This window comes from Arvicanthis niloticus, chromosome 20, assembly GCF_011762505.2.
Source record: "Arvicanthis niloticus isolate mArvNil1 chromosome 20, mArvNil1.pat.X, whole genome shotgun sequence".
In the NCBI taxonomy this organism is placed as follows: Eukaryota; Metazoa; Chordata; class Mammalia; order Rodentia; family Muridae; genus Arvicanthis; species Arvicanthis niloticus.
The window spans coordinates 5,414,991-5,438,461 of NC_047677.1; the positions used below are offsets into that span (position 1 = coordinate 5,414,991).

A 23,471-nucleotide genomic window follows, 5' to 3' on the forward strand; every position below is an offset into this window, starting at 1 on the left:
AAGACCCTGAAGAACTGCAGAGGTGGTTTTCCAGCTAGTGCAGGAGCTCTGTGGTATCTAAGTTCAACACTGTTTGTCCAGCCAGAGAGTGCTGAGCTATTTTAAGATGCACTAGAGTAAACTTTTATTAGAATCATGTTTGGCAGCATTTCATAGCATCTGGCTTTCATCTCAGTAGCATGTTTATTATTGTTGTAGATATGAGGTGTAGTTGTTCAATTAAGAGAATGGAATTTGTCATTCACAATGACAAGGGAAAAGAGGAATGTGTGTGTGTGTGTGTGTGTGTGTGTGTGTGTGTGTGTCTGTCTGTCTGTCTGTCTGTCTGTCTGTCTGTGTCTCTCTCCTGAGTCTATAAATCTATTTGAATCTATTAGGGCCTATACACAGAAGAGTTATGATTTTTCTTTGGTTCTTGAGCTAGCATTTTTTCTCTAATTCACAAAGAATAATATATTTTATGTATTTTTAGGTAGAACATCTAAATGATGGATTCTTTTTTCCCCCCTAAATTTGTCGACTATAGAATATGTTTATAACAATGTTTGCTTGTAAACAACAACAGCAACAACAAAAAGGGAAAAAACCCTTTGCTTCCATTTTCAGAAGCATCACGTTGGTTATAGAAGTTCTGTTCTTTTCTTGGACTAGCTGCAACAGTTCTAAGGCCTTAGGATTGCCTTTATTTCTCACGTTCCTATTCAGTTAAGTTTTATTACTTTTGGAATACACAAATTACATATTCATAACTTTGTTAAACTCTATTTCTATTGTTTAGAGTCAATAGAAACAAGATACACCACTGAGAATCTCAGAGAAGCGCCATAGTAGTACATCCTTTTCTAGTTTATAAATATGTACATTTTGACAAATATTTTTTATCAAACAATATCTAGGTTTTCTACATTTAATAAAACTGTGTTTTGCTATCACTATAAATAACTACCACACAGCAGTATTATGGCTAGTTATGGTTTTATCTAACAAATTCTTACTGTTTGCAAGTTCTTGAGGAAAATATCTTATTGATAGGATAGAGGAGGGAATGCTGTCATAGAAAGTGACTTCTTTTCCATGTGAGAGTGGACTATCCTCTATTTTTTCATTTTTAAAATTTCTTCTTAATTAATTAATTAATTTAATTTATATCCAGATTGCAACTACCTCTCCTTCCTCTTTTCCCAGCCTTTCTCTCTTCCTTCCCTTCCTGCATCCTCTCATTCTGTCTCCTCAGAAAAGAGGAGGCCTCCCAGGGGTATCAACCCAGCTTGCATATCAAGTTGCATAGGACTAGGTACATCTTCTCCATTTGTGACTAGGCAGGGGCCCAGTTATGGGAAAGGGATCCAAAGACAGGTAACAAAGTCAGAGACAGACCCTGATTCTGCTGTTAGGAGTCTCACATGAAACACAAGCTGCTCAACTATTACATATGTGCAGAGGGCCTAGGCCATGCATGTTTTCTGGTTGGTGGTTTAGTTTCTGTTGGATCCTGTGGGCCCAGATTAGTTGATCCTGTAGAATTTTTTTTTGTGGTGTCAGGCTCCTTCAGTCCTTCATCCCCTCTTCTATAGGATTCCCTATCTCTGCCTGATATTTGACTGTGAGTCTCTGCACCTATTTCCATCAGTTGCTGGGTGAAGCCTCTCATATGACAGGTATGTTAGGTGCCTATCTGCAAGTATAGGAGAATATCATTAATAGTGTCAGGGGTAGGTTCCTTCTTATGGCCAGTCATTGGTTGGACATTCCCTCAATTTATGCTCCACTTTATCCTTGTAGGCAGGACAAATTATAGGTCGATAGCATTTCCTTTGAAAGAAAATGTATTTGTTTCCCTAGAATATTGGCAGTTCTGAGGACCAGTGTAACCTGTGGGCTGTTAATAAGTCTGTTCTTGTATTTTGTTGAGTAGAGGTTATTGACTTCATATTTGCAGGTGTAGAATAGCACCAGAACGGCAGTAAGAAAGGGCACTGTTGATAGGACCATCCACTCCAGCATCTGTAGTGCACACCCATGGTCCTAAGAGTTGCTCTAGCAGAGGGTCTTCTTTTCTTGGCATCATCCTAGTGTTTCACCCCATGAGAAGCTTTATATCATACTGATTTCTTATGTAATGTCTTTCTGGTTTAAACTTCATTGATTTCTGGGTTTGGACTTAATCTTCTTCCATGTGCTTGCTTCAGATGTTGTGAAAGTTAGTTTTTATTGGCACCTTGGTAAGATCTAGATTTACTTAGGAGAAAAGTCTATGGGCATACCTGTGAGGCATTATTTACATTAGGTTAATTTAGATAGAAAACCCACCGTAACTATGACTGGAACTGTTTGGTGGGATGGGGTTTTGGACTGAATAAAAAGGAGACAGTGAGCTGAGCACCAGCATTCCTCATTGCTCTGTAATTCTTGTCTTGAGTTTGGATGCAATTGCATCAGCTACTCCAAGCTCTTGCTGCCATGGCATTTCTGTCAGGATGGACTGTGCTGTTGTTCTGTGAGCCAAGACAAACCCTCCCTTTCTTAAATTGATTTTGCAGGTATATTTTCTTGTTTCTAATACTCACTTATTGCCATACAGTTCTGTCTGTCTGTCTGTCTGTCTGTCTGTCTGTCTGTCTCTCTCTTTCTCTTTAGCTGATTTTTAAACACCCTTTGGTTCAATTCACATTTTATTTGGAAGAAGTTTAATTGCAGTGATACCAAAAATGATGGTGTTTGAGTTTTCAAATCTGCTATAAAATGTCTTTTTATATATTATATATATAATATATTTTATATTAGCTCATCATGGCCATGGGCTAATCCTCTGAAAGTATCAACAAGCCTCCAATTGAATACTTTCTTTTATAAGGTGCTTTGGCCATGGTGTTTCATCATAGCAATAGGAAAGTAACTAAGACAAGTAATTAGGCAGAATTTGTACAGCAATGACAGTTACAAAATTGCAGTTTAAGACATTATATATGATATATATTATAATATAAATCATTATATATATAATAATATATATTATTATATATAAAGAATATATATACATATATAATCATATATAATTTATATATATGTATGTCTCTGTGTGTGTATATATATGAATGAGGCCTGTTGACACTTTCAGACGGTTAGCCCATGGTCATGATGGTAGGGAGCACAGCACCAGGCAAGGCTTGGTGCTGGAGCTAGCAGAGCGCTTACATCTCAATCTTCAAGTTAGAGGCAGAGAGGGAGAGAATGGGTCTGTTGTGGGCTTTTGAAACTTCACAGTTACGCACTACCTTCAATAAGGTACCACTTCCTCCAGCAAGACCATACCCCCTAAGCCTTACCAAACCATTCTACCAACTGGAGACCAAGGATTCAAGCATATGAGCAATTCTCATGCAAACCGCCACATTATCTTACTCAAAAGTTTTGACTTATTTCATTCAAATAGAAAGTACCTGTAAAGTTATGACTATTTGATCAAGTTTTGTTTTTTCTAATCCTCCCTATTTCTTTTCTTTCTTATTTTATTTTTTCCCAATCTGCTTTTATGCCATTTTAATTACATGCAAGTATTAAAGGTCAGTTCTAGGTTGAAGAACTAGCAATACAATAGATGCAAATAGTCAAGGAACAAGAAAGATAATAAACACAAATAGTCAAAGAAAAAGCAAGGCAATAAACAAAGTCCTGTGATCACTCTCATGATCATTATTTCTAAGGGCTTATCAGGATGACCAAATTATATGGGCCTACTTCCCTGTCCTAGCCCAAAGTCATTTTCATGCCTGAAGTCTACTTCTTTGTTCTAGTCTAAGATTTAGATTTCTGCCTGAAATTACTGCTTTGTTATAGGCTAAGATTTAGATTTCTGCCTGCAATTACTTTTTTGTTCTAGCTTGATGTCACATTCCTGCCAACCAGCCCATTTTCTTGTCCTTGGCCAATGTCAGATTCCTCCCAAGACTCCCCAAAAGCTCTTTACATCTTCACCTTTCTTATTTCATAAACAAGATTGAGCCTGTCTTAGGTCATTCTGACAAGAATGCCTTCCTTAACCATTGTGGAATACGCATTATCAAAAGCAATGCACTTCTGCCTTAGGTTAGTAAGGCTCTGTGCAGAATCTTAGCCTTCCCTGGCTTGTCAGCCTGTCAAATTAATAACTCTGTCTTGGGGGTTCATTTTTCAGGTTCAAGCTATTGTTTGTTCATGTTGTTTGGCTGCTAACATGTTGATGTTGTTAAAGACAAGCTTTAACATGATTTTCAGGACAAAAATGGCTAGCATGATCAAGCTATATATTCCATTCTTGAAGTTTGATCAAAATGGAAATAACTGACGTCAGGCCATGGATAATTTTATCAGCAGTATTTGTAGCATCAAAGCTCAGCAGAGGAGCATTCGTTAAATTCATTATCTCACTATGCAAAGTTAAAACATTCAGATAGGTGTTAGAATTATGCCAAATACCTTGCAAGTGTCTTTAAAGATTTTTCCAATTATAATGACTATCATTGTTAATTTTAGAAGTAACACAATTCCGTTGGTATTTGGCACGACACTGGAGATGGCTCCTTACTCTTAAACTCTGTAACTCCTTCCAATAATTTGAATAGCATCAATCCGTTGTTCTAAACACCTATCTGAATCTTCTTGAATACTCAATGTATTAGTAACATTTTTTTTGCTAAATGATTAACAGAAGTAGCTGTCTTAACTTTTTGTGTCAAAGCAATTGCAGAAGCAGTGGTGCTAGCAATTAATGTAATTAAAGCTGTTATACCAGCAATAATCAAGCCCACTACCCTCTTGCTTCTGCTTAAAGCCTGACTCACTTCTTCCAAAAAACTTGCGAACTTTTTTCTGAATACCAAGGTCTTGTAATACTCAGGGCAATAAAACAAAAGCTGGTTGATAGGCCCCTGTAACAGACATGCCATGTTTCAACACACTAACACAATTAGAAAGTGTACAATCAGTACAATTTACATTAAATACTGTAGAAGAAACAGAGTAATTTTAACATGACAATTTAATTGAGAGCCTTAACACATGCACTAACACTTGTTTGAAATCCAGGTCCTGTCCCAACTTTATCTCTTGCTAACGTAACATAATGTACAAATTACTCAAGAAATTATTCAAAAATTGACAGTTTCCTAGGAAATTTTTCTAGGAAATTTTAGAGTTGTTGATATATACTATGTCAGTAAATGCATCAGAGAAACTGAAGATGAGGACTAAAATGTGTCCATGTGTTGAGAACCGCACTAGCCCTACGTCGGGCTCCAAAATTGTTGAGGCCCGAGCTGCCCCACTTTGGGCGGCCAAAAATGTTGCGCCAAAAATGTTGTGGCCCTCTCCACTCCACGCTTGTCGGCCACTGTTTCTCGACCCAAGCTGCCGCTCCAGTCTGCGGGTCAGGGTTCAGCAAGAGAGTGAGGACGGACTCAAAGAATGGAGACCAGACAGAGTGTGTTTCAATTCCTTTTATTCTTCAGTCTGTCTTCCTAGTCCGAGTCCCAAGTCTTGAGTTCCTAGTTCCTAGTTGTACTCCCAGAAGTGTCTGATTCTTTCATGTCTCTTCTGTCTGCCTCTCGCCTTTATATATCTCACTTCTAAGCCATGCCTCTAAGTCACACCTTTAATCATGCCCTTAGGTCTTATCTCTAGATCTGATCTCTAAGTCACACTCTTAAGTTACGCACCTTTAATCTCACACACCTTTAATCTCACACACCCAAGGAAAGTCCTGGGTATCTAAAGCAAGATGTTATCAGAGTGTGCTCAGCTGTTGTAGGCTATTATAATCCAAGTCTCATGTCAGGGTATATGGCTCAAGATGGCTGCAAAGCTGATAGCCGCTTTCTGCTAAAAGTCAGCTCCTAACATCCATGGTGCATTAAGGATTGAAACCACAGGCCTCCTTTTGTATTAGTTTGATTAGTTTGATGAACTGAGCCTAAGTTTGAATTCTTTATTTCCCTCTGTGTCTCTTCTGTCAAAAGTCTGTGTTTCTTGATAGATACATGCATAGTCTGCTTTGTGCATCTGATCTGTCTGTCCATGTTGCCTGTGTTTGTTCTGTGTCTGTCACCTGTCTGGGTCTTTGTCTTGTACCTGTCGCCTAATAAAGGGCTTTTCATTGTGTTTGTTGAACAGTAAAGCAAACATGACATGGGAAAGAAATTAGGGATTCTTGATAGAAATCTTTAATAGAATATTGCAAGTAAAGAAATGAACTGACCCAGAATAGCACAACCCTCTGACAGATGTTACCAACCTATGTGTGCTTCCAGCATTTATGGTGGATATTTGTTTTGTTTACTTGTAACCTGCTGGCTGCGATTAGCAGACGATTACTATAGCATACTATACATGCATACGTAGATGTATTTTGAGTTAGAGCTGTGCCTGGATTTCAGTTGTAGTTCCATCTACTGAATGTAGTCTTTAGTAGTGTTTGGAGAGCTGATTTGCACAGGAAGTAGCTAGCCAAGAATGATACCATTCATAGGCAGAACAGAGTCCTAAAAACTTATTTGTATGCTGGAATAGAGCTCCTTATTTGTTGCATTGTGGGGGTGTTCTAAACAGTGGGGTTAGTGGAGAGGGGAAAAATTAAAAGGAAGTGGGTGGAGCTAAGTCATCAACCACAAGGAAAATATTGTTTCAATAAGAGGTGTATATAAGCTCCTCGATCGGGTGTATAGGACCAGATTTAACTTCCCTACTATGGATCAGACCTCAAATTCAGCAGAAAAGGTTGGATTCCCCCACAGCAGACTTGCCACTGTTGTACCAGTGGCTTTATCTTGCTTAGCTGGTGGTAGTGTAGCATACAGGGTCTTTAACTGAGTACTGTGCGTGGCAATTTGCCTTCAGCAACCAATTTAGCACCTAGTGGCACTGTGAAAGCTAGTCAGCAGGGAGGAAGGGTATCACTCAGTTCTTCTGTGTCTTGCAAACAGAGCTTGAGGTGTCTTCAACAATAAATAGGGTTTTACCATCTGGTGGCAAATCACAGTAGTGGTAATTGCCTGTGTTATTTCAAAGGACTTGAGTCTCCTGGACCAACAACTTATAGAGTGGAGCCCACCTGTGGCTCTGAGCTTTTATTCAATAACCTGTGGATTTGGGTAGCAGCTTTGTAACAGAATATCTCATTCAGAGTCTTACTTTTAAATTACTTTAGCAAGTATTAGCTTTCATTATGAATTCATGTAGTTTTGGTTAACTATCCCTCCACAGCCTCTTTTCTGTCTTCTTACCCATTCCTTCTCTCAAACCTTCCACTCCTCCTCCTGCTTTCATAGCACATGTACTCTGGTACCTGCCACCTTGTATTAATAAATAAGTAAGTAAGTAAGTAAGTCAGTAAATAAATCAATAAAAGGGGGGTCTTTTATTCACCTCTCAAGACCCCTTTATAGTTTTACCATATTTACACATTGGTTTTTATTGTTGTTGATATATGTTAAATATCTGAAATTTTCTTAAACCCTCAATACATTTTTGCTAGATTTTGCAATTATAGTGGAGACAAATAACCATCTAAATTATCCACATAATAGTTATTTGTGGGTAATGTTTTATGCCTTGGGAAAATATTTGTGAATTTGAAATGTTAATGAAGTTAAATGATGATATAATCATGACAGTTTACAGTCTGGGTGCTCAGGTGCTATGTTTATCTTTTCCCTGTGATAATCCTCCTGGTAATATTTATCTGATCCATAGAACATTTTCTTCATTTGTACTGCTTCCTGAGGTAATAACTGACTGGTTTTCAGAAAACTTCTACTTATACATGGTAATGAATGTAAGATCTTCTATGTAATGCTACAAATAGCTAGATCTTTTAAAATTCTTATTGTCAGTTATTCACTAGAATTACATATTACTTTGGAACATGTTTGAGATTCTTTAATATATAGCATTTGTAAATGTATTTTTAATGTAAAAGCCAATTTTATTGCATTTTACTATATAACAGAATATCTTTAAGGTCCAATGTCCATAATGATTCTTACAGCTCTCTATTAAAACACCCATAGGTGAGAAAGTTTGCATGGCACTACTGTATATCAGAGAAATACACAGCTGTGTCCAGGGCCTAGACATCAGTGTTGCAGTGAGGCAGGAGTCCCTGTTTGTGGAGTGAGTGAAGATGCCATTTGGGCCACAGTCATCTTGTTCTTCAGGTTCTACAGTTTATCCTTTGGTTCCACAAGAATATGGATTGAACTTGCACAGTGTGGCAATGACTGCAAAAGATCTGTCACAGGTGCTTTTGGCTTCCATTGGTAGTCCTGGCAGGGGATACCCTAAAAGAACAGACCTTGGAGTAGCCTATCTGAAGTAGGGAAAAGGGTTGGAAGCAGACTTGGGGTTGACCAGTCCTTGCCGTTACCCTTTCCTGATCATTAGGTAATCCTCGAGCAGGTCCGGGTCATCTGTGTAAAAATGATTCCCTGCATTCAACAGGAAAAGAAGATGCCAAATGCCTGAGAGTACAGAGTAACTTCCAGGTGCTCTAGGCCAGGAAGTTACCTCCAAGCTCAGCTTACCTCTTAAAATTCCAGTGCTTTGTTCAGTGAAAAACTCATCAGTTCTTAGCCATTAGCACCAGGGCATCCTCTAGAAATATTTGGCAATATATTTTAATGGATTTATGAAGCATGATTACAGTGCAAGAGGAATGATTACATTAGACTGATTCGTGGGATACACAATGGGTGACATCCTATGGTTTTTGTCCATAGATAATAATGCAGTCTGAAGAGTGTCTCCATCCTACTTTCTAAAGCACTCAATAAAAGTGCTACTAGCAAAGCTGCCCTCTGAGTATCTTGGACATTGACAAGGTTTAGCTGAAAGTCCTGGCATTGCTCATAGTTATCATCATTCCCTTTATGAATAATTACCTCATCCCCATAATTCATGAGTACTTCTTAGTCTGTCTTCACCCTCCTAGGGAGATTGAGAACTTGGCAGGACTTAGTTTACTGCTTCTAGCTACTAAAGATCTTTCATATTGTCCTAAATAAACAATAAGTGATCAATGAAGACATCTTAAGTCAGTCCATCATTGAGGTCAAGGATGGAGACTGGAGGCAGAACCGTGGCAGGACTGCTTACTAGCTTCTCTGGCATGCTTTGTGTGTCTTTTTTTTTTTTTTTTTTTTTTAATGTGAGGGTGGGGCAGAAAGGAGAGAGTTGTTTGTTTGTTTCTTAATGGAAACCATTGGGAAAATACTGGCTGATAGCAGATGTTTCCTTTAGATAGCATACTAAATGTGTAAACTTTTTGTGCAGGTTTTAACTGGATCGTCTGGTCAGAGTTATTCACCTCCTGGCTTCCAGGATTTCAGTAAATGGGAATCAGTGCTGAAAATAAAAGAAGGACTGCTGAGGCAGAAGGAAATTGTAATTGATAGGTGAGTCTGCTTTTTACTTACTCATGATTTCAGACGATAAAAGTTTAGATTAGTGAAACGATTACAGTTGCATCCATTACTTAAAATTTGAAATTATAAACAATGTCTCATGTCTGCCCTCTCCAGTCCCCTGGCATGCAAGAGCTATCAGAACTGAGGATAGGTTTGTCTGTTTGATTTCTGACATACTCTACATTTGCTTTAGCGAAATTCATGGTTTAGAAGATATTCTCTGTCCTTTCTTCATATGCTACATTGAACTCTCAGAGCTGCAAGGTGATGTCTTTATATTTGTTTTTAGAGACTGTTAAATTTGGAAAGCCACTCTAAAATGATGAGTTCTTTGAACTATTATATATTAGATTTGAGACCACCTAAATATGAAAAGGAAATATTTTAAAATTTATGTTGTCTAGAGTAAGAATTATGGAAGCATTTCTCTTATAACATTGTAAGAACTTTTAATATTTTAGTACCAGAGTTATCAAGAAGAATTCATTTAGTTTTAATAGAAAGTCTCTTGATTATTCTGAGTAAGAAATCATAAGGTTACTGTATTATGTTATCTTTAAAATATATGGGTGCATATCACTTATATCTACTTTTGGAATTATCAAGTGTGTTCTATTAAGATACTTTAGAAAGCATTTGAGGAGAATATTTTTTTCTGTAACCAGTGTTAGTTGTTGCTTATTTTTGTGTGGAGCAGTGGGATAAATGAAGGAAGGAAAAGATAGCTAAAAACAGCTGGAGAAGAATGGGTTGAAAGGGAGAAGAAAGTGTAACAAAGCATCAGCTGCCCAGATCCATAGCAAAGAGGGAGGAGAAGCAGCAGATTGTTTTCTCTCTAGTTGTACTTAGGATTGAGCCTTCAAGAGTGGGCTACTCAGGGATAGAGATACAGCTCAGCTTAGTACTAAAATGCTTGTCTCATAAGCACAGGACTTTGGGTTCACTACCCAATAACATAAAGGGAGATTAAACAATGCTAGTATTTGGTAAATGATCAGTCAAAAATTAAGGGGACCGGGAACATATCTCAGTTGGTAGAGTACTTGTCTAAAATACATAGTACCTTGGATCTGCTACCGAGAACCATCTAAAACTGGTTGTAGTCCGAATGCCTGTATTCCCCGGACTCAGAAGGCAGAGACAAGGGCAGGAGGAGCATGAGATCAAGGCTGTCAGTGGCTACATACCACATTGGAGGCCAGCTTGGGCTACATGGGCTAAGGGAGAGGGAGAAGAAAGAAGAGTAAGAGAGAAAAAGGAGTGGAAAGAGGAAGAGAGGAGGAGGAGGAAGAGGAAGAGGGGAGGGAGGGATAGAGGGAGGGATAGGGAGAGAAACTGAGAATAATAGACTGATCAGCAAGTACAAACAAGAAGAGATACCTAAACCAACAACAGAAATTAAAACACAGAATCTATCAGAAACATAGGCTGGGGTTGTTGTGGCAAAGAAATATGACCTTTTCAAAAGATGATACTTCTTTAACTATTGAACTCAAATATATTGAAATGAGTGAAATACCAGATGAACATTTCGAATGTTTTCTGGTGAGAATGATCAAAGATAAGAAAAAAGGATCTGGAATCCGAGGACAGTAATTTTAACAAAATGGTTGGAAAAAATCAATAGTATGGATGAAATTCAGCAGCATGAATAAAAATTTAACTAGGAATTTGAGGTTTTGAAAAAAAGAGTTGGAAATGAAAAAAATAAGTCAACCAGAAACCATGATTAGTGGGCTTGACCAAAAAGAAGAATGAGGAGGAGGAGGAAGAAAAGAGGAGGGAAGAGTCAGAATCGTCATCATTGTTGTCAAAATGGAAGATGGGGTTGATGAAGTACCACATGCAAACACCAGTAAAGAAAGAACAAATAACCATGAGCAAAATGTTTTAAGAACTCTGGGATATGATGAGGAGACCAAACCTAAGAACCCATGAGATAGAATAAGATGATGAGATAAACACTAAAGACATACTGGATCTAGTCAGTGAGCTTATCACAGAAAATTCCTAAGCCTTAAAAATGAAATAGATGTGCAAATATTAGGCATTTTTACAAGTTTAAATTAACCATCAGAGAGATCAAAGCAGTAATGTTTCACAACAAGGAACCATTGATGATATTAATATTACCTTAGCTAAGACATTGATGATGATGATGATATAGTAGTGGTAGTAGTATAATACAAATAGGAAGAGGTTATTTCTATTTGTAGATGATATGATTTCTTTCAGATTGGGTGGAATCCTATACGTAAAAGACCATAAAGAGTCCACTTAAAACTCTTAGCACCAACAAACACTTTCACCAAAGTAGCAGAATACAATATCAAAAAAGTAGCTTTTTTGTATACTAGTAAATAACCATAACAAGAAGTAATGGGAAAATCTCATTTAACTATAGCATCAATAAAAATAAAATTCCCAGGAATAAACCTAAATAAGTAAAAAAATTCTACAGTGAAAACACTAAGGCATTGAGGAAACTAAAAACAAACAAACAAAAAACAAAACAAACAAACAAACAAAACAAAAAAAACTACTTAGATGAAACTTCTCCTGTGTTCATGGATTAGCTGAATTAATTTTGTAGAATTGGCTAAATTACCCAAAGCAATCTACAACATCAAGGATTCCCATCAAAATTCCAAAGATACTCATAGAAAAATGTTAATTCTAAAATTTCTTTGGGGACTGGGGATATAATTAATTCACTTGGCAGAGTGCTTGCCTGGCACACACAAGGCACCAAGCTCAGTTCTCATCACCACATAAACCTGTAGTCCTAGCACTCTAGACATAGGGGCAAGAAGGGAAGAAGTTCAAGGTCTCATTAGTGTGAATCTTCTTTGATGAGGTTAGATAGCTGCAGTGGTATATTGATATATAGGTAACTATTAGGAAGACAGATTGATAGTATGTACATTTATCAAAATAATATAAGTAGATTCTCCCCTGGGGTCTGTGACCTATGCAGCCATGGGTCCTTCACCTAGTTTATAGTGCCAGGCATGAATACTGTCCTCCCCACTTCCCCTTGCAGCTCAGATTGTTATGGAAGGTGTGGTAGAAAGATCATATGATCCAGAAGTTTCTGTAAAACTGTTTTCTTAACATAATAAGATTGTTGCACACACGCGTTCATAGCGGTAGTGGTTGCCTAAATGACGTAAAGCTAGTCAAAATTCCAGCAAGGGGTGGGAAGAGATCCTAAAGCCCCACCCCTAGCAGAGAACTATTGGCGGTTGATGTTTGATGAAGGGAAAAGTCAGTTTTCTTCAGGGGTGTTGTTCCTGGCAGGTTGTTGTTCCTCTGTTAGATGGCCCTATACTCAGGCACATATGGGAGACACTTAATTGGACTCAGTAGAAGTAGAGATGGAGCTGTTGTGGTGGAGGTCTAGGAGGAATTAGAGGGAAGAGCATGCGTAGGGGGTGGATGTAGTCAAAATAGACATGTATGATAGTCTGAAAGAATAATGAACACACACACACAAAAGCAGTTCAAGGCCACCCGTGGACTACGTAGTGAGTTCAAAGCCAACCTGGGATACCTGTCTCTTATCAATAAGACAAAACAAAACCCTAACAAAATACATTTAAAAGAACAAAGTCCCTTGGTAGTCAAGAGTAATCATTAGAATAATACTGGAGGTATCAGGGGACCTGATTTTAAATTATTACAGAAACACAGTAATAAAGCAACATGGTATTGTCACAGAAACAGACATGAGGACCAGTAATGGTCCTAGACATACCGTATACAGCTGCAGCCAGACTGCTATCAAAACACATGTTGGAGAAAAGACAGTCATGTTAAGAAATGGTATTGGGAAAACTGGATTGTTACATGTAGAAAAATAAACGTAGTAGGTCTCTTTCTCTGTAAAACTAACCATTCAAAATAGATTCAGTGCCTTAGTGCAAACCTGAATGTTTGCAGCTGTTAGAGGAAGACGTAGGTTGTAAGCACGAGGAAGGATTTCCTCAGAAGAGCAGGGAATAATATGAGGAATTGACTGTGAGAGCTTGTGTAAGAAAACTGTGAACTTACTGTGAACTATGAATGGGGCAGAGTACAGATGTTCTTTGCACAAGATGTCCGAGGAAGAATTGCATGAACTGTGTGTCTTGTTTGGGTTTCTGTTGCTGTGACAAAGCACCATGATCACAGCAACTGGGGGAGGAAAGGATGTATTTGGCTAACACTTCCACAGCATGGTTTATCATTAAAAGAAGTCAGGACAGGAGCTCAAACAGGGCAGGCACCTGGTGGCAGGAGCTGATGAAGAGGCCTGTTTACTAGCTTGCTCATGGCTTGCTCAGCCTGCTTTCTTATAGAGAGCTCAGGACCACCAACCGAGGGATGGCACCACCCATAATAGGGCTGTATCCTCGCCTACCAATCACTATTAAGAAAATGGCTGACAAGCTTGCCTACAACCCAATCTTTCTTAGACATTTTTTTTCAGTCGAGGTTCCCTCCTCTCAAATGTTTTTAGCTTGTGTCAAGTTGATATAAGACTAGCTATGTCTAGCACATTGTGGGAAGTGGAAGGAAGCACTTGAAAGCAAGGACATGAAGGGAGACCTGGCATGTTCACATTAGCTTTGTGAGAAAGCCAAAGAAGGAGGATTCTTGGCTCTTTGACATGATCAAAGACAATTCTTGTAACATATAACACTAGGTATATTCCCATCTTAAGCTTGTCTGTGCTTTAGCTATAAATGGTACCTCAGGTATTACTTGCTTTAATAATAAAAATGTGAAGCGCTCTAGGCTGCATGGAGACAGGCTCACTGGCTGGGGTGGGTCAACAGTTGACAAGCACCTATAGAAATAATCAGCAGAGTGAATACACAACCCATAGAATGGAAAAAATCTTTGCTAACTTTATTATATTTTTGTTGTTTTTTTCTGTTTGTTTGTTTTTGTTTTTTGAGACAGGGTTTCTCTATATAGCCTTGGCTATCCTGGAACTCACTCTGTAGACCAGGCTGGCCTCGAACTCAGAAATCCATCTGCTCCTGCCTCCCAAGTGCTGGGATTAGAGGTATGTGCCACCACTGCCCAGCTGCTAACTTTTTTAAATAGAGGATTGAGATCTTGAACATACAGAGTATTATAAAAATTAACATCATAAAACTAATTCAATCAGTAAACAGCCTCGTTAATTGAATAGACCATTTTCTGATGGAGAAACACAAATAGCCATAAATACTTGAAAATTTTGGAAAATATAAATTTGAATTTCTTTTGTATTCCATCTCACTCCATGCAGAATGCCTGTTTTTAAAAAATCATATGGCAAGAAATACTGATGAGGATATGAGGAAGATAAGTTCCATTTCATAGAGGTACCTCAAAGAACTGAAAGTAGAAATATATATGATTCAGTCATAACCCAGTTTGGGCATATACTTGAAGAACTCCTAATTCAGCATACCACAAAGATACCTTTTACATTCATGTCTACTGTTAAACTATTTACAATAACACACACATGGAACCAGCCTCGATATCTATCAAAGATGGATAAAAAAGTATGTAAACCACATTACGTGGAATTGTATGCAGCCACAACGAACTGTGAATCCATAACATATTCAGAAAAATGGATGGACTCTTATATATGGAACCTAAATTTAAAATTATATATATATATTTGTGTGTGTCTGTGTATGTGAGTGTATGTGTGTGTAGGTCATGACACTGGGAATGGGATCATGGGATTTAAGGAAGAATCCTGGGGGAGGGATGCCAGGGAAGAGAATAACCATGAGCTAAGTGTGACAAATGTATGGTGATGTTGTAACGAAACTTACTACTTTTGTGCTATTTTTGTGTTAATCAGAGGAAAAAATTAGGAAAATTAATATTAATGGTTACTTATAAGTATTCTTTGCTTTGAGATGGTCGATGGACACTATAGTGAGGAAAGAATATTTATTTTGCATCATAGTTATCAGTTAAATTTGAGTATCTAAATACAGTTTTGATAGTTTACTTTTATAGTTGTTTATATTTATGTATATAGCATTACTGAATCAGTATATTTAAATATTTTATTTCAGTCTCAGGAGGTCAGTTCTACAGGTCAATACTAGCAGTGGTGAGCTAGAGTCAGATTCCACAGGGTCAGAGACATGGTCGCCAGCAGTCCTTCTTCACTCCAAGTGCCAGCCGTAAATGAGACCCCAGGTCACATCCATCAGGCAATTTTCACAACTGTGTTCATAGAAAAAATAATTTAACCTAGCTTGGAAGTCAGTACAGGAAAAGAAGTAGAGTATGTAAAAATTTAATTTCTGAGGAAAAAATTAAAAAAGCAAAAGTGGATATCTGCTATTTTTGTGGAAACGATATTTTTCCTATTAATTTTTCTCTAGAGAAAACTTTTTATTGAGGAGCTTTGAATATATAGTTCAGGAATTAATACATAGACTTCCATTTGTTTACACACATATATCATATATATTATTGTGTTGTAAATAGCTTCTTCCAGTCTTGATTTTGTGTGTGTGTGTGTATGCATGTGTGGTATATTCATATTTACTAACATGTACGTGTACATGTACATGTATGTGTGTGCAGTGTGCTTAGATGTATGTGTAGGCCTGAAGTTGATCTTAGTTTTCTTCCCAGATCCTTCTCCCCTTTATTTATTGGGTAAGATCTCTAACTGAGCCAGGGTTATCCAGTTCCAGCTGATCCAGCTAGCCAGCTTGCTCTGGGGTCCTCTGTCTTTTCATCTTGAATGCTACAGGAGCTACCATGCCTGCCTCACATGCATGGGTTCTGGGGATGGGAATCTGCTCGTTGGATGACAAGCACTTTATATTCTGAGACATCTCTCCAACCCCATGGCTCTCTTTCTTTTTCTTTCCTTTTCTTTTTTTTCTTTAATGGGTGAGATAAGACAAAACTTTTAGATGTGTAAAAGTATCTACATACTAAAAGTTTTCTTCACTGTTTTTTAGAAAAGTTGATTCTTCATAATATAATTTTACTTCATGTTTTGCAGGCAGAAGCAACAAATTAACCACCTACATGAAAGGATAAGGGATAATGAACTGCGGGCCCAGCATGCTATGCTAGGACATTATGTAAATTGTGAAGACTCCTACATGAGTAGTTTACAGGTAAGACTTAGAACACTTTATAGTGGATTAGTAAATCTGTACTTGTAGTATATTTTATTTATAACCTTAGAGCACCTTACATCAGTGCTCTAAAATAGCAGTGAGTCTGTAGAGGTCATTTTTGCGTAGTTCGTGCCCAGCTACTTTCCTCCTTCTGTTCTGTCTCAGCCTTCCCCCTCCCCCACACACAGAATGCACTCTTATCAGCATCTGGATGTCCTTCCAGTGATGCATATCACAAACATAAAAATGCATTGCAGCTCTGCACATTTACAAAAATCCTTAAGAATATGCACATTGCTTTGTTCTCTACATTTACATTTATTTTCTATTTTAGAGACATCATGATATATTCAACCATCTCTTACTCATGAAAATTAAGGTTGTTTGCTATTTGGGTATATTATAAATGACGCCACAATGAATAACCGTTTATAAACATTGTTTTGCTTCTCACATGCATTTATCTTTGCAAATTAAAGTTCTGAGAAATGAGATTTCGGTTGTAAGTATACATATTTGTATGTTTAAATATAGATTCTACATATGGCTTATTTTTCTTAACACAGTGATCTCCATTTTATCAATTTTCCTGCAAATAACAGTTTTATTTTTCCTTACAGAGGAACAAAAGCATCCTGTATGCATACATTTCCATTTTTATCTGTTATTGATTGGTATTTAGGTTTGTTCCATGTTTTGACTCTGGCACATAGTGCAGCCGTAAGCAGGGGTATGACATGTCTCTGGTGTGCTTGGCTTCCTCCTGCTCGGCGGTAGGGCTGGACCATCGGTCAGCTCTGCGGCTGCCTCTCTGAAGCACCTCCAGACTGCTCAGAGCAGCTGCACTTGTTCAGCTTCCCACCGCTGTGCTTAATGGCTCTTCCTTCCCAGCTTTGCTGGCTTTTAAAAAAATGATACTCCTTTTGACTGGAGTGAGAGAGAACTTCATTGTATGCATTTCCCTATTGCTAAGATGTTGATAGTGTCTTTAAATATTAGCCATTGTATTTTTTTCTTTTGAAAATTGTTCATTTGCTCATTTATTACTTGGATAATTTGGTGTGATTTTCTTGTTTGTTTTGACATTTTAAAAATTCCTTTTAGATTCTTTGTGTTATTCCACTGTAGTATATATAGTTGCCAAAGACTTTCTCCCGCTTTGTTGACTGTCTCTTTACTACTAAAAATTTAGCTTTATAAGTCCCATTTGTCCTGATTTATAGGAATCCTTTCCAGAAGCCTTTGCCTGTGCCTGTATCTTTGGGTATTTTTATTTTTTTAATATTTATTAATTACGTGTGCATATATGTGTGTGTTTTTGTGAGTATGTGCCATATGTGTGTGTGGTCAGAAGACAAATTGTAGGAACTGGTTTTCTCGTCCTCGTTGAGCGGTGCAGGGAATCAAACTCAGGCCTTCAGGTTTGACAACAAGCATTTTTTCCCGTTTGCCCTCGCACCAGCCCGTCTTTATGTGTTTGGAGTATTTTTCTTTAAGAATTTCAGAGTTTCAGGTCTGACATGAAGGTCTTGAATCTGTATTTTAATCCATTTGTGTTTAAAGTGAGAGGTGCGGACCTTGTGTCACTTTGCAGTGGTCAGCTTAGTCAGTACCATTTTGTTGGAGTCTTTTTTTTCTCCAAAATGTTTGTGGCATCCTTGTCAAAAATTGGGTGGCTGTAGTGTGTGACTTTATCTCTGGTTCTACCATTTTATCTTGTACATATGTCTCTGTGCCATTATCATGGTAATTTGGTTACTGTGGGTCTGTAGTATAATTTGAGGTTAGCGGTTATGGGTCCTTCAGTGTTGTTCTTTCTTCTTAGAATTGCTTTTGCTATTTGGGAGTTTTGGTGCTTTCATATTTCATTTTTTCTAGTTCTGTGAAGAATTACAGGATTCTTTTATAGAAAGGGATTGCACTGTTAGTAATTTAACCATCTTTATAGTTTTAATTCTGCCAGTCTGTTACTATGGTGTTGGGGGTGGGACTGGGGGGTGTCTATCAGTGTGCTAGTTTCTTTTGAAAAAAATTTTTTTAATTTCTTTTCCTCCATGTTTGAAATTTTTAATCATAAATGTCTTTGATCTCCCTGGTCAAGTTTATTACTGGAGATTTTTGTTTGTTTTGGGTTTTTGGAGTTATACATGGAGCTATTATAAATATTGTAAGTGGGATTTTACTATTCTGATTTCTTTTGTGGCATGTTCATTATTTGGGATATAGGAAAGCTACTTAAGATTTACTTTGTTGATAATGTTTTTATCAGCTTTATGATTTTTCTTGTAGAGTTATTGAGGTTTCATAAGTATGGAATCATGCCATGTGTAAACAGGGATAGTTTGACTTCTTCCATACTATTTGTATGTATTTATTTTCTTCTCTTGTTTTATTGCTAAGACCTCAAGACTTTTGTTGCTTAAGAGTGGAGGGTGGATATTACTCTCATTCTTGATTTTAATGGAGATGATTTTCCAGTTAGTATTGGCTCTAGGTTTGTTGTATGTAGCCTTTATTATGTTGAGATGAGTTCTTCTGTCTGGTTTCTTTGGGGATTTTATCATGAAAGGGATAAAGGCTTTTCTGCCCTTCAGTCTACTAATGTGTTATTTTATATCTATTGTTTTATATATGTTCATTCATCCTTGTAGTCTCAGGAAGGAAACAACTTGGTGAGGGTGCATTTCCTTTTTCCTATATCCTTGAGCTATTTTCCAAGTATTTGTTTTCTTTGATAACTTTCAGATATAGGTTCATCAGGGTTACTGGCCCATGGGTTAATGTTTTGTTTTTGTGTGATTTTGTGTCTGGTATGCTGGCTTTGTAGAAGTGGCTTGGTGGTGTTCTTTGCAGAGTAGTAACGTTAGCTTTTCTCTAAAGGTTTGGTAGACTTCAGGGAGGGTGTTGTCTGGTTCTGGGTTTCTTTCTTTCTTTCTTTCTTTCTTTCTTTCTTTCTTTCTTTCTTTCTTTCTTTTTTTTTTTTTTTTGAAGAACTGTTAATACTGCAGGCTAGTTTTTTCTCATGGATATGTTTATATCTTTTAGCTTTAATTTTGAGTTATGTGTTTGGGAGTTTATTTCTGGTAGATTTTCTTCTATAAATTATCAGTTTCAGAGTATTTCCCAATGATCATCTAGATCTCAGTGGGTCTGGTATCAGCTCCCTTTAATCTTCAGGTTTATTCATTTAGGTCTTTTGGTTATGATGAGTAGGGCCATCTCACCTTAAGATGAGGTTTTAATTGCTGTCATTTTGTCGGCTCTTTTTCTGGGTAATTAGGTATGCTTTGTTCTTTTTATAATTAGTTTCTCTCTGCTATTGGCATTAGAGGTTTACTGTGTTGGAAATAATGGATTTGTTCCTACTTCTCCTTTATTCATGTCTTCTTCTAGTGACATTTAACCTTTTCCATGTTCCTGTGGTTGAGACAGTTTGGTCTTCCAGGCATGCACATCATGCCCAGTAGGTTGAGCTTGTGCATGCTCCTCTTTACTCTGATTTATGCTACTGCTGGGTGTTACTGGGCTGGCAGTGCCATCGTCAGTTGTTTTTCTTCTTTTCATACTAGCAGCCTTTGCTCACCAGTTTTAGCTTTGTAGTATCTGAGGTAGACAAGTTCTCCCACACTCTAAAACCCTATTTATAAACTCTGGGGTAGCTAATGCCACACGTGGGAAGGTGTCTTCCAAATGCATTGGAAGTCAGGAAGCAAACACAGCACTGTGATGTATTATAGGCAGCCCTGACTGTGTACTTTCAGAACCCACTCAGCATTAATTATTGCTTGCCACAAGGATGTGGCTGTGGATGCCATTATAATCTTTTGTACTTCAGCCTCTTGCTCTGTGCTGCTGAACTTTATGATTATGGGTAGCTCTAGAGGTTGATGCACCTACTGACCTCAGAGTCAGCACTTGTCAGACCACAAGCTTCCAAGGTGCTGACGTCACTGACTTGATATTCAGAAAAGGGCTACACTGCTCTGTACCTGACTCCACTGCCACTGGCACTTTCATACTTGTCCCTGTCGGGTCCTTTCTTCTCCATTGTTAACATAGCTGCCTCTCAACTGTAAGTTCTTAGTTCACAGATCTCCAGAGCAGCTCAGTTGGATATCCCCTCCCCCCACCAAGCTGCATGGAATGACAAAATGGAACTTCTCCCCACTGCTGACCCATCCTGCCAAAAAAAAAAAAAACAAAAGTCATTCTCACCAAAACCCACAAGTGGATTTGCAGTTTACAGGAGATGTGCCCTGTCTTGTGATTGGGACTCCATGTCTTTTTTCAGCATGGCTGCCTGACTTACACTCTGGATGAAGCTTCTCACTCATATTGCCCTTCTCTTTCTCCCAAGTTTTACCTGTCCTATTATTCAATTTGTTTCTTTGCAGCTATACTCTCTTTGGTTTGGAATTATCTAACCCTGACTCTTCTGAACTATGTCACATGGAACCAAGTTGTAATCTGCCATCATTGGATGCTGCATAAATCTCACTCCAAAGACTGTCCAGTTGACAAAATAATGGACTCCAAAAACCTTAATTAAAAATACTGTGATGCAGAGATGGAGAGGTAGCCCCAAGATTAAGAACACTGGGTGCTCTTGCAGAAGACCCAGGTTGAGTTCCAAGCACCCACTTGGTATTTAACAAGTGTCTGAGATACCAGTTCTGGCAGATCTGATCCTCACTGCTGTCTTCTGTGGTCACTGTGTGCTTGTGGTGCCCTTACATACATGCAGACAAAACACTCATGTACAAAACAAATACACTGTGTATGTGTGGCGCCCTTACATACATGCAGACAAAACACTCATGTACAAAACAAATATACTGATGATCACTCTAATAGAAAGGTGTTGTTTGTAAATTCCATTCCTTTCATTTCTTTATTTTTTTACTATGAAGTTTTCTTAATTCTTCTGATTATTTTATAAATGAGTTTCACATTTATAGGTGATCCTATTTAACATTCAACATCTAAAGCACAATGCTGAACTCTTGACATCCAAAACTGAAAGTTTCTGAATTTATGGTTCTTAAAATAGAGCATGTTTATCTCTTCCTTCCTCATATATTTTTTGTTTTCAATTGAAATTAGTTACACTACTCTCCCCTCTCCCTTTCCCCTCCAGTCCTTCTCAGCAGCCTCCTACAAAACCTTTCCCTAGCTTCCACTTTAAAATTGATAATGTTTATTGCTTTGATAGTATTTGTTTAATGAATATATATTTGTATGCACAAATATATATATATATATAAAACCTGCTTTTTGAGATATATATATATATATATATATATATATATATGGTTTCAAGGCTTACCACTCTTCATTAAACAACCAATAGGGTGCTCATCTCTATGAGAGGCTAATTTTTCTTCTCCCAGTAGGCAGTAGTTTAGCCCGTAGTTCTTTATCTAGGGATAGAAGCCCATGAACATTTTCTCTTCTATATTAACAGGCCCATTGATGTTGCTGTTTGGCTGTTGTTTATATAGCCATTTCTAGGAGACAATGTTTCACTGCAGATTTCTTGGTATTCTGGCTATTAAATTTTCTCTGGTTCCTTTTTCTGGAATGTTCTCTGAGGCACACATGTGGGAGCTGTAATGCAGATGTATCCACCAGGGCTAGGCTTCACATGATCTGTAAAGGACTATGACCAGGGAATGGAACTATGAATAAGCCTAGCTTGCTTCTATAATTCATGGGAAGACAGACATAGGGTCTGTGATGTCTTAAACTTAGACTGTCACTTTTTGAAATTATATCTCTCACTTTAAGAGTTTTTTTTCCTCCATTAAAACTCACTTGCATAATTTTCTATAGGGATTGCTTATTTTCTTCCCAAAAGAAATATACTGTTGGTCATTTTATTGGGATTAAGAAGTGACAAATGAACATTGTTGGAAGATAACATGCTTTTATTTATGGAATAATTTTTTGTTATTTTTTTGTTAAGGTCTTTATCCTAGATGTCAAAACTCATTTGAAGTGGATATTTTCTTCATGTATTATTGTAAAAAATTAAGCTAATTAGACATTGAAATCAGAAAATACTAAAAAATCAAGTAGCTATAGGCTTATGCAAGTTACAGACATTAACATAGTGATCCAGCTTTCTTTTTTAAACTTTGATTCCATATAGATTATAATATTTTATTACTATGTAATCTACTTTGGTTTCAATTACAAAACAGCAGGTCCCTGTAGGATAATCCTGAGATTGATACTATAGCTATGTGAAAGTATTGTGCTAAATAACTAGTGTAATTTGCATTGAAAACAGTATTTTTAGTAGAACCATTCAACATTTCGTTATAACTTCATCCTGAATAAATGTTCTTCTGGTATTATACAATTATTGCACTAATTGTATTAACAAAAGCGTGGGTTTGTTTTGTTTTATTTTGTTTCATTTTAAGGTATCTATCTGAACAGTGTTTGAGGCCAGTAGATGGCTCTCTAATTCAGCTTATCAATGATTTGTTTTGTGGTTACAAAACAAATCCTGTCCTGTAGGATCTAGACTCATGCCCCCAGCTCAGCTGATCCAGATTCTCTCTCACTTTCCTTTCCTATGTGCTTGGTTTGTTTTTTTTTTTTTTTTATTAAAGATTTTATAGTAATTTCTTGTGGTCCATTTATGGGTTTAGGGCCAGATGGTTTCTGTTTTAGAGTGTTAATAATGACTTATTTAATGAACTTCTTTACTAATATATTTGTATGTGAGTTCTGATAGTGTTCCATTATACTGAGTTTATGACGGTATCTGCGAGGGGAGGAGCTCTACGGGACCTGGAGTTATGTTCCTTCTTTTATATCTGTCATTAGTCATTTCTGCTGCCTTTCATTGTCTTCTCCTGGCCTACCTCAAGAATTACTG

The 23,471-nt window shown here is 37.4% G+C and overlaps 1 protein-coding gene across 9 annotated transcripts in view; it reads left to right on the forward strand.

Moving 5' to 3' along the window:
* Positions 1 to 23,471, forward strand: part of Cep85l (centrosomal protein 85L) — a 114,183-nt gene that overhangs the window by 67,059 nt on the left and 23,653 nt on the right. For all 9 annotated transcript variants that reach the window (XM_076916909.1, XM_076916906.1, XM_076916905.1 and 6 more), the window contains 2 exons: positions 9,304 to 9,425; positions 16,462 to 16,579. In XM_076916909.1, coding sequence (XP_076773024.1) covers positions 9,304 to 9,425; positions 16,462 to 16,579 — 240 coding nt within the window. The remainder of the gene's footprint in view (positions 1 to 9,303; positions 9,426 to 16,461; positions 16,580 to 23,471) is intronic.